This window comes from Lates calcarifer, linkage group LG14 (genome assembly GCF_001640805.2).
Source record: "Lates calcarifer isolate ASB-BC8 linkage group LG14, TLL_Latcal_v3, whole genome shotgun sequence".
NCBI lineage: Eukaryota > Metazoa > Chordata > Actinopteri > Centropomidae > Lates > Lates calcarifer.
Window position 1 is genome coordinate 12,409,744 of NC_066846.1, and position 12,748 is coordinate 12,422,491.

The 12,748-nt window shown below is 44.7% G+C and overlaps 1 protein-coding gene across 5 annotated transcripts in view; it reads left to right on the forward strand.

Annotated features, from left to right (window-relative positions):
• The window catches only part of nhsl2 (NHS-like 2), a 131,182-nt gene that overhangs the window by 58,031 nt on the left and 60,403 nt on the right, over window positions 1-12,748 (forward strand). Inside the window, exon 1 of one of the 5 annotated variants that reach the window (XM_018703802.2) lies at window positions 317-908. The exons of 3 other annotated variants lie outside the window; for them this stretch is intronic. In XM_018703802.2, the coding sequence (XP_018559318.1) occupies window positions 830-908 (79 nt within the window). In that variant the 5' untranslated portion in view covers window positions 317-829. Of the gene's footprint in view, window positions 1-316; window positions 909-9,477; window positions 10,007-12,748 lie in introns of those variants that run through there. One more of the 5 variants, XM_018703803.2, reaches the window with a different exon arrangement.

Genomic DNA, 12,748 nt, shown 5'->3' on the forward strand with positions numbered 1-12,748 from the left:
TTTGGCCACATAGTATTTTTCCCCTTTGTTTTCTGGTCACATAGCTGACAGTCAGCCGATCTATCGCTCTCTTTCTCTGAGCCAACCCCTCCCCTTTTTTTCTTATTTCTCGCTCTACCTCCTTCACTCCATCCAAGATATCTCTCTCTCTCTCTCTCTCTCTCCTCTGGCTTCTGATTGGTTGTTTTCTTCCTGACTCTTTATGAATTGAACGGCAGCATCTGGATGCGACTGGCTGGGAGCTAATCAACACAACGGATGCTCTCTCTCTCTCTTTCTCTCTATCTATCTAGCACACACACACACACACACACACACAAATATACGCACATGCTCACCGGCAACAGCCAAACCTTTCATTGAAATGTGTAGATGTACACACACACACCCCGTCCTCTTCCCTCCTCACACACACACACACCGGCACACATCCTGCTTTGTCAACAGCTCACGTAGCACGGTGCACTCAGACGAGCTCACACACACACACACACACACACACACACACTCCTCTCTCTCTCTCTCGTCTTCTGTCACTCACTCTCTCTCTCTCTCTCTCTCTCTCGTTCAGCCGCAATCACACACACTCACACTCACAGACATGCAGTCACACACTCCGGGATGCAGTCGGCTTCAGTGATGCTTTGACGCTCTCTCTCTCTCTCTCACACACTCACACGCTCACACACTTCACGCACTTCTCGTTGGTTGTCGCTCGTCTCGCACACTCGCATGCTTTAACACGAGACGCACACACCTTCGTCAGCCTCTCTCAGTCAGTCAGTCAGTCAGTGTGTGTGTGTGTGTGTGTTGGTGGAATGAGGCGGTGATGTTTTGGGACAGGAAGAATAGTATGGGCAATTCCCAACGACGGCCCAAAGGAAGACACAGACCCAAATCGGCAACAGGTACTTTATCTTTCTATCTGCTGTGTTTTATTGTGTCTCTCTCTCTATCAGTCTTTTCATCCATCCATCCATCCGTGCACTGATTTGTTCGTCCTGGATCCATCTGTCGTTTATCCACATCCACACCTCAGCTGGCCGCACTCTTTCCGTCTATCCAGCGCCGGTTTTCCAGCCGTTTACGCAGCCGGAATTGTCTCATATTCAAGTGTCCGTTCATCCCTCTCCTAACCCATCCGTCAACTCATCTGTTCATGCACTCGTTTACTTACTGATCTGTCATTCTTCCGTCCATTTATCTCCTAATTTCTGCCATCCCTCCGATCCAAAACTGTCTCATATTTGAAGATGCACACCTCACTCACAAGCGTTCACTCGTTCACCCATCGTTCTGTCCATTTATCTGAAAATTTCTCCATCCTTCTTTCCATCCATCCATCCATCCATCCTATATGCACCTGCACACACAACTTGCCAAGCTTCAGCTTATTCATCTGTTTTTTATCTCCCACTTTCTTCATCCACAATGACCATCCGTCCCTCTTTTCACCCTGCCATCCATCCATCCATCCTTTCCCCAATTATTTTTACACACACATGCACACCTCCCTTGGCAAGCCTTCATCCATCCATTTCTTTCAGCAGCGGTTTATCATATCCAGGTGTCCATACATCCCTCTTTTCACCCCTGTCATCCGGTTCATCTTTTCTTCCATAACTTGCCAAGCCCTCACTCTTTCACCCAACGTTTTCCATCCAGTCCATTCTTCTATCTTCTAATGCTTCACGTTGAAGTGTCTCACTTTCCTGAATCCATCCATCCATCCATTCTCCTCATACTCCACCTCAACCTCAGCTGGTTTTCCTATATGTTTATTCATCCATCTATCTATCTAGCATCCATTCGCCATCTTGTCCAGTCCTCCATCCATGTGTCCAGTCAGGTGTCTCATGTCCAAGCATCCCTCCGTTCATCTCTCCCTCCGTTCATTGCTGGCAGCCCTCCGTCAATTCTGCGTCTGTTGCTTTTTCTGTTTTCCGTCCATTCGTCTGTTTTAATTTCCTGCATCCGTCCATTCAAAATGTCTCCTACTCTGGTGTTTCAGACCCATCCATCCATCCCTCTTTTTTCACCTCTCCACCATCCATCCATCTTCTCCTCCAGTCATCTTTCCCTTCGCCTGGGTTGCCAGGTTTGAATGAACTAGGTCAATTGGTCTTTTGCCTCTTGGCGAGTGACTGAGCTGAGAGACTGAGAGAGAGTGTGTGTGTGTTTCTGTGTGTGTCCTATACACTTTTTGCTTTTGGTTTACTGCTACAGCTGAGCTGAAGAAGTGTGTGTGTGTGTGTGTGTGTGTGTGTGTGTGAAAATCTTGTGGTTTTATGTTTCACACATCATGCGACACCGCCGCCACACACCGCAGTCTTGTGCATGCATGCTCTTGCGTGCGCTGGGAGTGTGTGCGGTTGCTCGTCCTGCACGGCTGGATGGGATTACTAGTGGGCTCTTTAATTATCTCTGAGGGCGAGCGAGAGAGCGAGCAAGCTAGAGACGGTGTGTGTGTGTGTGAGAGAGAGAGAGAGAGAGAGAGGGGAAGGGAAAACGAGAGAGGGAAGCGGAGATGACAGCCCTTGTAAATCTGCTTCTCTTACTCGCTTCCTCGTTGGACGATAAAGGAGGAGAGGGAGGATGGGGTGAGATAGGAGGTGAGGAAGAGGAGGAAGCAGGAAAAGAGAGGAAGAAGGAAGGAGGAGAGAAAACCAGAGGAAGCGAAAATAAAAGGCAGATGAGCAATTTTTGGAAAGCTGGAGATGAACGATGGACAGACAGGCATGATGAAGGACTGGGGAGGAGGAGGAGGAGGAGGAAGGGGAGGAGGGGGGAGAGGTTGCATTAATAAACACACATGCACAGTGTTTGTGTCATGCTGCAGAGCTGCACAGTGCACACAGTGCCAACCAAGAGTAAACATACCCATATGCTCACTCGTTTTCTTTGTCCACACCAGCTATGTGCATATCCCCCAGGAGGAGAGTGTGTGTGTGTGTGTGTGTGTGTGTGTGCGCGGTGGAGTATGTATGTAAGCTTTAACACAAACCGACAGCAGACCAGGCCCGCACACACCTGCCGTGGTGCAGTAATCAGCACAAGACATTACGTTTGACCTTGACTTTAATCAAGGACGCGTTAGTGTCACCAGGTGTCGCGTTGTGCACCGGACACCGCAATTTACTGCTGTTACTGATACGACGACGATGCGGTCAGGGACAAGAGGCGTAATTGATGCTTAATGGGTGAAGAGGGGAGTGAGTTTTTCAGGGATGAAGGAGACTCGGGCGTCCTCACCAGGAGAAACAGCAGCAGTGGTCTTTTGTTGGTCAGACAACCTGTGATGACATTTACCTGCAGGGACCTCTCGTGGCTCTTGTGAATAACAATTATCGCCAAAGATGGAGGTGCTGCGATGTTGGTGTGATGACAGTCAGGGTCGGTTTCTTTTAACCACGACTGCACCAACTTGGCCGAGTGAAATGACTGCTGGGGGGGGCCTTGAGTTGAGTTGAGTTGTTTTGTAAAACTGCTGCTTCCCAGCTCAAAGAAAAAGGGACGTCGAGAAGTGTTAAAGCTGCTGTGGGTGAAACTGTGATGGCTGTTGAGTTTATGTGACAAGTATGATGTGGTGAAAATGTTCATAAGCAGACCTCGAGTTAGGATTATTGTCATTTCTTTACCCATGAACTTTGGCTGAAACAGCCATACGTTTGAAGAGACGTCAGAAAACGCTCACACGGCTCACAGAAGTGACAAATGACCCACTTTGTTGTTTAGTTTGGAGGGAATGTCGGAATAAAGAAAAACCCATGAAATTTAATTTCCTCTTTGTTCGCTCTGTCCAGCTGTAACTGCCAATTTCTTCTGGTTTTATCTTATTCCATGATATTGAAAACACTGAATACTTCACTATAATACTCAGTTCTTGTACATTGAAGCCTTTTCAAGACAAACATATTGAGTCAGTTTGTGAATGATTAATTCGGGTAGAATCCAACTGTCGTCTTCTTTTTCCTACTTGTCGTCATTGCTTGTATCTTCTCTCGTTGTAATCAACTGTACATTTCGTGCACGAATCAGGGTTCAGACTTGATGATGATAATGAAAGAAGAAATGAATGCTGGGAGCGAAAATAGTTTGACAGTGGAAGACGACAGATTTTGAGTCTAGTACACCTCTATACAACAAGACGCCTCAGAGGTTTGTTGACCTTTCTGTTCACTGAAGCTAGAACAGTGACGTTAAGATTAAGACTCTTTGCCCCGCCTCTCCACGAAAACCAAAAACCAATGCCATCGTAAAAAAAAAAAAAAGTACGAAAAAATCTGCAGATCGTCATTAAAACACATGATATAAAACGTATTATCATAAAGTAAGATAACAATATCACGAGATCGTAATTTTTTGATGTCTGTGTTTTATTTTTCAGTAAAACTTTTTACAATGCTAATATTTCAATGCCACTGTTTCCTTTTTCCGTTTGCTTTCAATGCCAGATCTTAACGTCCCTGTTCTAGCTGCAAAACTCTCTCACATCTGTCATCCTCTTTTCCCCTCATCCGTTCATCATTTACCCTCTTCTCTCCTCAGTGTTCCAACTTCATTTTTCCCTCCTCTCGTTAATTTTTGGCCGGCCGTAGTTTTCTATATGATGCCTTTGTCTTCTGCTGCTATGCAACCGTTGTCCTAGCGATCACCCGACAACGCTCTTCTTTTGTTTGGTTTTCATGCTCGAATGTCTAAGAATATTTTGTCTTTATCGCCACTTTTCCTCTCCTCTGTCGTTATCTGATCTGTTTTCATTCACCCGCTCATGCTAAAAGGCATGACCGACCGTTCACACACACACTCACACACTCTGAACGTGTTCATTCATACATTTTCAGATCGATGATGTCATTTTCAGCACAGCCAGAGCCCTGCAGCAAGAGAGAGAGGGAAGAGAGTGAGGGAAAGAAAAGAGGGGTGTGTGTAGAGATAATTGGATGGAGGCGAGGAGGAGGGTTTAGAGAGGGGAGATTGAGAGATCTGAGGCGAGATGCGAGATGAGGGGGAAGCGAGGGACGAGAGATGTGGAGCGATAAGAAGGCAGGAGGGAGGAAAGAGGAGGAAGAAAGGAGTAGAGGAAGAGGAGGAGTAATGGGAGGAGACAGGAAACGGCGCCTGGGAGCGTGCGTGTGTGTGGCCGATGCTGCTGTTTCCATGGCAACCGTACAGGTGTTGAAGCAGGTCAATTGAATGCCGGTCGGCACGCTGCCAGTGACCAACAAGCACGTGTGTGTGTGTGTGTGTGTGTGTGGATGCACTCCCTGGTTTGTCCATTCATTAACAGGGTGTGTGTCGCCCTCCGATCCGTTCGCCGCACGGTGGGCGTGTCGTAACGTTACCTGACGTCAAAGCTGACGGCGTAAAGCAACAGCAGATGTATTCACAAGAACGAGATGAGACTATTTTAAAGAAAACTTCAAATATATACGCCTGGAAAAACAGTCGCAGTCGCTGTTTATTTTTTTCTACCGGGTACCCAAACGATTAAAAAATTGCTGGGGTATCTTCTATGCTAATGTCGTCGGTCATGCTAGCTGCAGTCGGACACTGTATCATCACGGTTTAATATTGCGAGATTTTGTGGCACGAGATCTCGTTTCTTAGCTGCAGCAGCAGCATTTAATCAAATCTCCTGAAACCATTTAGTCAGTTTGTATTCCTGAAATAACGTGTTACCTTTTCCCCACTCTGATTTTAATCAGTCAATACCTACTGAGCCGACACTGTGTTGAAATAGATCGGACTGTGATACGCTGTGATCAACAGTTTGAAGAAACAGTGGTGGAAACTAAACAAGCTAGAACTAGTTGATCAGGATTAACAGGAGAAAGAGTATTTTTACTTTTCATACTGGAAGTATATTCTGCTGATAATACTTCTGTAGGATGATAGAGAAGCTGTATTAAACAAAGAATCATAGTGATTATTCCACCTCTGTGAAGAACACACTATTGAATGGGCATCTTGGACTCAGACTCCATTAAAGTCGTCCTGACTGCAGCTCCTCTTAAATGCACATACTGTGGTATTACAGTCTGTTATTAGCTTTTATCTCTCTCCTGCTGCATCAAAATTAATGGCGTGTTGCTACGAAGGAGTTCGGAGATAATCAAGAGCAGATGGTGCTTTAAGATGAAATGACGCCTTGAGTTGCTTTTTAACATGGGTGGTTAAACACACAATGTGCCACAAGTTGTATGATGCCACAAAACCAAATGTTTCCTTGTTTACTTTTTGTTTTTAAACTTAGCTCATGAACTTTTTAATGATCATGGAACCCCGTCTTGTATATATATTGTATATGGGTCCTTTCTTTCGTGGCACTGAAGCTGCACTGGCTCATTCAGAGGAAATCTGTTCAGCGAGCAGCTTGTGTCTGTTTGAGATAAACCGGTGGTCATTGTTGCTGAGTCACTGTGTATAAAGTGTATAAATTAACCGAGCACCAAGCACAATTTCTGTCACTGTAAACAAACGTTTGTCTCGTCAGTACTCACATACTCCCTCCCATTGTTTTAAATTCTGCAAGTCACATTTCTAATAATTGTAATCTCATTACCACCAGCTTAAAACATGCATTGCTTTATTGCGGTTGCATAGCAACACAAAAAGACTGACCCGTGTTTCTGTGTTTCTTAAAGGTCTTAAAAAAGGTAAGACCCCTTTTAAACCGTAGTTTATCCCAGGCAGACTTGCAGCGAGGCCCCTCTTCTCCTCTGCAGCTGTTATTTTCTGCACCGCTGTGCTTTAAATCCAGTTTCTACCGAGTGCAGCCGCAGTCCTAATGGTGACTGAGCGGCCTCTCCGGCGCTGTCGGGAGTTTAGTGCCTTGCTGAGAGGATCCTCAGCTGTTGTATTTAAAGGTGAGGAGAGCATTAATCATTCGCGCCCTCTGTGGTGGAGATCTGCGGACTCAGCCCCCGTCACTGTCCCAGGCCAGCTCCTCCAACACTTAAGCTGCTGAGGCGTCCAGATATCATATTATTAACAACGCTTGTCATTGACTTTGTTGCCTTAATTCTTCCTGTGTCGTTGTTTCACTCCCACTGCTGTGTGCTTTAGCTTCCATTGTATATATTCCCGTTATTGTGTCCATACCAGAGAAGCTCGTTCACTCTCTCACTTCAAAAAGCGGAGTTTTCTCTCGACAGGATTTTGACACGCTGATCGAACTGATACTGATACTGAAGATCGCCGTTTGCGATAAAAACACTCACAATAAGTTGATCTTAGTGAATTTCCATCCTCGGGATAATCGTTAATGTCCTCGCAAACATACAGTCCTGTACTGATTTATTTAGATTGGCCACAAGGGGGAGCTGCATCTTTCCAGTCATTCCAAAATGCTAATCCAGTCACCATAGCTGAAGGCTCGGCTAGCCCGTTTTATCCCGCGCAAAAGAAGAATTGGGTGTATTACTTACTACTTAATGAAGTGTTGGTTTAATTATCCAACTTTAATGTTTGATCTAAATACGTTATGATACTGTTTTGGTCACCGGTGAATTAAGCTAATGTTAGCCAGGTAATGTTTTGGAGCCATTTCAAGAGTTTAATGCATATTTTCATGATTATCGCATTAATACGGTTAATCGCAGTTATTTTTCATATCGTCCCATGTGTACTGAAGACATGAAACACTGCTTTGGGTGTGGTCAGTGCACTGCAACATCACTACAGGTGTGGTTACAGGTGCAAGAAGAGGTATAGTAAAATAAAACGCTGCTTATAGTGAGCGTTTGTTTCCCAGTGGTGTGTGAATCCAACTCTGCAGCTCCGTGTCAGATGGAGAAGTAATTAGCAGCTTGTATCGAGAAGCAAACTTGTTATTTTCACAGTAAATTAATTTTATCTGCTTTCTCTACTTCAGCAGCAACCTCCTCAACTTTTCACTTCACAACAATATAATCCACAGGCTGACACTGACTCAGTAGCTTTGGGCACGCACAGCGCAGCAGCGCTCCTCCTGCCCTTGGACCTCTTGTTCTCTCTCTTCATAACAACTGTCAGCTGCGTTTTCCATCTGAATAAATGAAAAGTGCCGAAACTGACCACAAGTCATGTCAGTCAGCAAATATTAACACATGCAGATACACTGAGAACAGATGCACACACACAGTGTATTATCATAGGGTACAGTAGAGTGTTGTCTTTGAGCCTGGTGAACATGTTCAGGGTCAGATCACAGTTTACTGTTGCAGATATCTGGGCTGAATTTATTCTTACCTTTATCGTTAAAAAAAATAAGTTTCACTAAGTTTTTTCCAACTTTAATCACATTTTGTGAATTTAGATTTAACTCCAGCTGCTTGCTTCATGTTTTCTACCACAACTCATAAACCCTGCCACACGCTGTCCTCTAAGATGCCTACTCACACATGTTCACATGCAGCATGGATACATAAACACAAAGTGTGAGTGCTGTTGGTCACTCTTGTCACCTCCAGTATTTTCAGGAAGTAAGTGTTGAGGGGAGGAAGGAAAGAGCTGGGCTGCACCGACAATAGACATGACGGAGTAGAGGAAAAGGGGACAGAAAATATTTGACTCTACACAGAACTTCAACACTGTGTTTTAGATGAGAGTAACTGCTATTATGTGAAATCATTTCACTGCGGTTTCATACAAATCACTATTTTCTGCCTTGATACTAATGTAACTAATGAAAGCAAGTCCAAGACCCAGTAGAGTCAAATAAGTGCTGTTTAGTTTCACGTACAGTGAGATGTGAAAATGTGAAGTGAAGCTCCACCTCGGCCGGTTGCGGACATATTTTTTAGGATGTTTGTGGGACAGTTTGAGGTCCTGTTTGGGGCTCCGAAAAAATCAACCTTCCTTTCAAAACAAAATTTCACGTCGTAGTATTTTGTATTCAGTGTGAAAGTAGTCATAACAAAAACACCAGCTCGGATAAATAAACTGACGATCGCACGGAAAAAAAACACCCTCAGTGTGACAGCTAATCATAGACGCCGTTTGATCACAGACTGTGCTACTACAAAGAATGTTGGATAAACAGTTGTTATTTGTTTTAGTTAACGTATAACAACCTGCATGTGCGGTTGCTATCTATTACTTAACAATCAAGATGTTACAGAAATTACATTGTAGCAATCCTTGCCGGGTATGCTGCTGTTGCTCAGTAATCCTCCAAACTGTTTAACAGCATTGTCTCGTTTTCTGTTTCTACGTGTCGAACACAAAAGATGCAGCGTGTGGATGCAGAAGACTTGGAGTCAGATGATAACGGCTAACAAAAGTAAAGTTACGAGTGATATAACTCATTACTTTTGCTGCTGAGTGTGTAAGGAGTAACTGATTTCCCAACACTGTGCAGTAGACTTCATTAGGAATTAATTACTGACAAAATACTTAAAGGCCACTTACTTGCTTTTTCTGGCACTATGACTCTCATCTTATTTAACTGTGTACTGAAGACGACAATAAGAGTTTCTGGTTTACAATGTTTTTAATGTTATTTCTTTCTACAACGTTCGAACATGTCAAATAGTTTGGACAATGTTGTAGTAAACCGGTGCAGGTATATGTGTGTTTGTACTACAGTGGCAGCCTGAGGTGAGAGTTGAAGGGGGGAGAGAGGGGAAGGAGTAGGAGACGTGTTAGGAGGGGAGAGGAAGAGAGGGGGAAGTCACAGCACCCGGCTCCATCAGTTTCCTCCCTTTCTCTCCTCTCACACCACCAGAGAAAACAGTTTCTTTTCCTCTCTCGCCCTCTGTTCTCTCCTCTCCCTCCGTATCTTTTCCCCCCATCTCTCTCATTTTTGCCCGCTGACACGCTCGTAGCCACGGCCTGAATGAGTCACTGGGTTTACCTCTGTAGGCAGCTGGCCTCTCCTCCTCCTCCTCCTCCTCCTTCTTTTCCTCCTCCTCCTCTTTCCCCTCTCTCCACTTCTCCCCACCGAGTTTTGCATGTGTGTGATAGTTTCTGTGCCGGGCAGAGTTTAGGAATAAGGACATGGAAGTTTTCTGGGCCAGGCCAGGTAAGAGACACTGGGAGTATTTTCTGTTTTACTGGAGGATTTATGTTGAAGGAATCAGGGTCTAGAGAAGCTGGAGCAGGGAGCGAGGTGGTACTGAAACGAGGAGGACGGCTTCTTCTCACGATAAGAAAAGACTCAGGAATGCTACACTTGACATTAGTGCGTGTAACGTGACCGTGCAACATGTGTTCGTATTCGCATCATATATGCAGCTGTACATGCATATCCTCTGGTTGTTTTTGAAGCAACATACCACTAAAATACTCTGCTTCTCGAACCGTGCAGAGCATCTGGTGGTTGATACGAATGTGAGTGTGTGTGTGTTTCGAGGTCTGGCATGAAACTTTTCACAGTTTTGAGAGGGAAAAGAATTTCACAGGTTGTTGGGAAAGAAAAGCATCAACGTGTCGCAGAACAGCAAGAAAATATGCAGATAAACAAAAGCATCTTCTTAACTAAAAACTCTATAAAACAGCTTTTAACTAACCTCTTAATGTGCACGTTCTCCCTTTATTTCCCCTTAAGTCGCTTTATGGTTGGAAAAATCCACGGCATCATTGTTCCAACTCTTCATTGAAGCAATATGATTCAAACTCAAGACTCTGTGGAAATATTCCAGATGTCTTGTGCATTATTTTACACACATTTCAGCTGATATCTGTGGTATTTTTAAAGACTTTGGGATCTCACCTAGAATTTTGAGTAAAGCTCTGTGAGTGTGAATAACATTTGGCAGCACAGCGTGAGTTTTTAATGACAAAAAAAGGAGTGAAAACAGTGAATCTGCCGGCTGGACGAGCGATTAAACGTATGGTCCTGGCTTAGCATGTGGTCATGTGTGTGTGAGTGTGTTTTTATGTGTGTGTGTGTGTGTGTGTCATTCGCTCTGAAAGACTCTCTGTGTGTCAGGGAGTCCACGCTTTGCACCTCGCTCGACTTCTTCCCCCGCGAAACGTCTTTGCACATGGCTGTTAAGGTGCCACGAGGTCACTCGAGGTCATCTGCAGGAGTGTGTGTGTTTCTTACTTCATGCGCACACACACACAGACACACACACACACACATTCATATTGGTTTGACAATGTTGCTGAAAGTGCATTTTGACTCTGGCTTGGTCACAGTGTGGTTTTGAGCTAAGCTACAATGGTTTCCAATAGAGCAATTATTATAATATCCAATACACACACACACACACACACACACACACAGCTGAGGTTCTGCTTTCCACCATTTTACACTCCAGTATGGAAAAACGACACACACACACACACACACACACACAGTCACATGCTCATAGCACACATACATACAGTATTTCACAAACTTGTACATCACCTTATCTCTCTCTCTCTCTCTCTCTCTCTCTCTCTCTCTGTCGCCCAATCTAATATGAAAATGAAAGGGAAAGAAGTCGAGTCTCATCAGATTTTTATGCAGATCAGTTGCTAAATGCGGCGCTCCTCGATTGTCGGGAACGGCCCCGCTGATGGATCGAGTGATGGGTTTGAGCCTGAGGAGTGAGAGGGAGGTGAAGAAGAAGGAGGAGGAGATTGTTTGAGTGTTTGCATTTTTTTTCTTCTGTAGACTTTAAACATAAACAACCTGCATTTTGAGTCAGTTCATTTTAGAGTCTGTACTCGCTGTGGCAAATTAAAGAGTGACAGAGTGAGGGGAAGAAGACGGAGAGAGCAGGAGGACGGGGGCAGCACACAGGACACAATGGAAAGAAAGAGAGGGTGATTTGTTCAGAGGATAACAAGGTGGACAGGAGGCAGGTGTGATAAATTCTCCTGTTGCAGGTAGAAACATCCCCCACTTTCCTTTTCCTCCTCTAACTCACTCAGGAGTATGATATTTGTACATTTCTGGTGACTTTCCTGTAATGTTTACATACTGTGTGTGAGTGTGTGTGAGTGTGTGTCGATGAATCTAAATTAAATGAGCATGTAAATGATGGCTTAGACCTGCAAATGACTTTCCCTGGAGCATTTTGGCTCCACATCAGCTGATTTGGTGAGTGTGAGTTTCTTCCTGCCTATAAACCAACCACATCTCCTCGTTGTGAGTCTTTCTTTAAGCAGCAGACGTCTGAGTGCTAAATATGGAGCTACAGTCAGCTGTGATTAACCTAGCTTAGCACGAAGACTTCCAGGTGATTGCAGAGCACCAGGCTTCGCCTGCGCTCTTTATTGGATCTGACTGTCTGGTGAAAAGGAAGAGAATGGGAAATAGACGGAGCACTGTTTCCTGTCAAGTTCTCCTCTGAGGCAAGGAGGCAGAGTGTATGAGCGTGTGTTGTGTGTGTGTGTGTGTCGGCCTGTGGTGTCTTGGGAGGTGGTCTGCACAACATCAACCCACAGAGAGCAGCAGTGTGGGAATAAGCCTGAATGAGAGGCAGGATGAAAAGAAAACACATTCTTTACGAGCGGCGTTGTGGGATGTGGGAGCTGGTATCGGTCGTCTGGTGCCAGTGGGGCTTGTAGTTCGCTGTCAGACAAGGTTAGCTCTTTCAAAGCAGACTGGAACTACAGGAAGTGGTGCCAAAACAAATCTGAGGGCCTGGCAGCTGGTGATAAGGTTCCTCTGGGGACTGTAGTCTGTTCTGACAGATGAGGCCAACTGTCAAAGTGGGCCAGACAGGAAGTACAGCTCTGGATCTGGAGCTCCAGAAACAACAACATTATCATTATTATTATTACAGCAATTAATTGGTGACTCTGTAAATATGCCAAAAATATCATT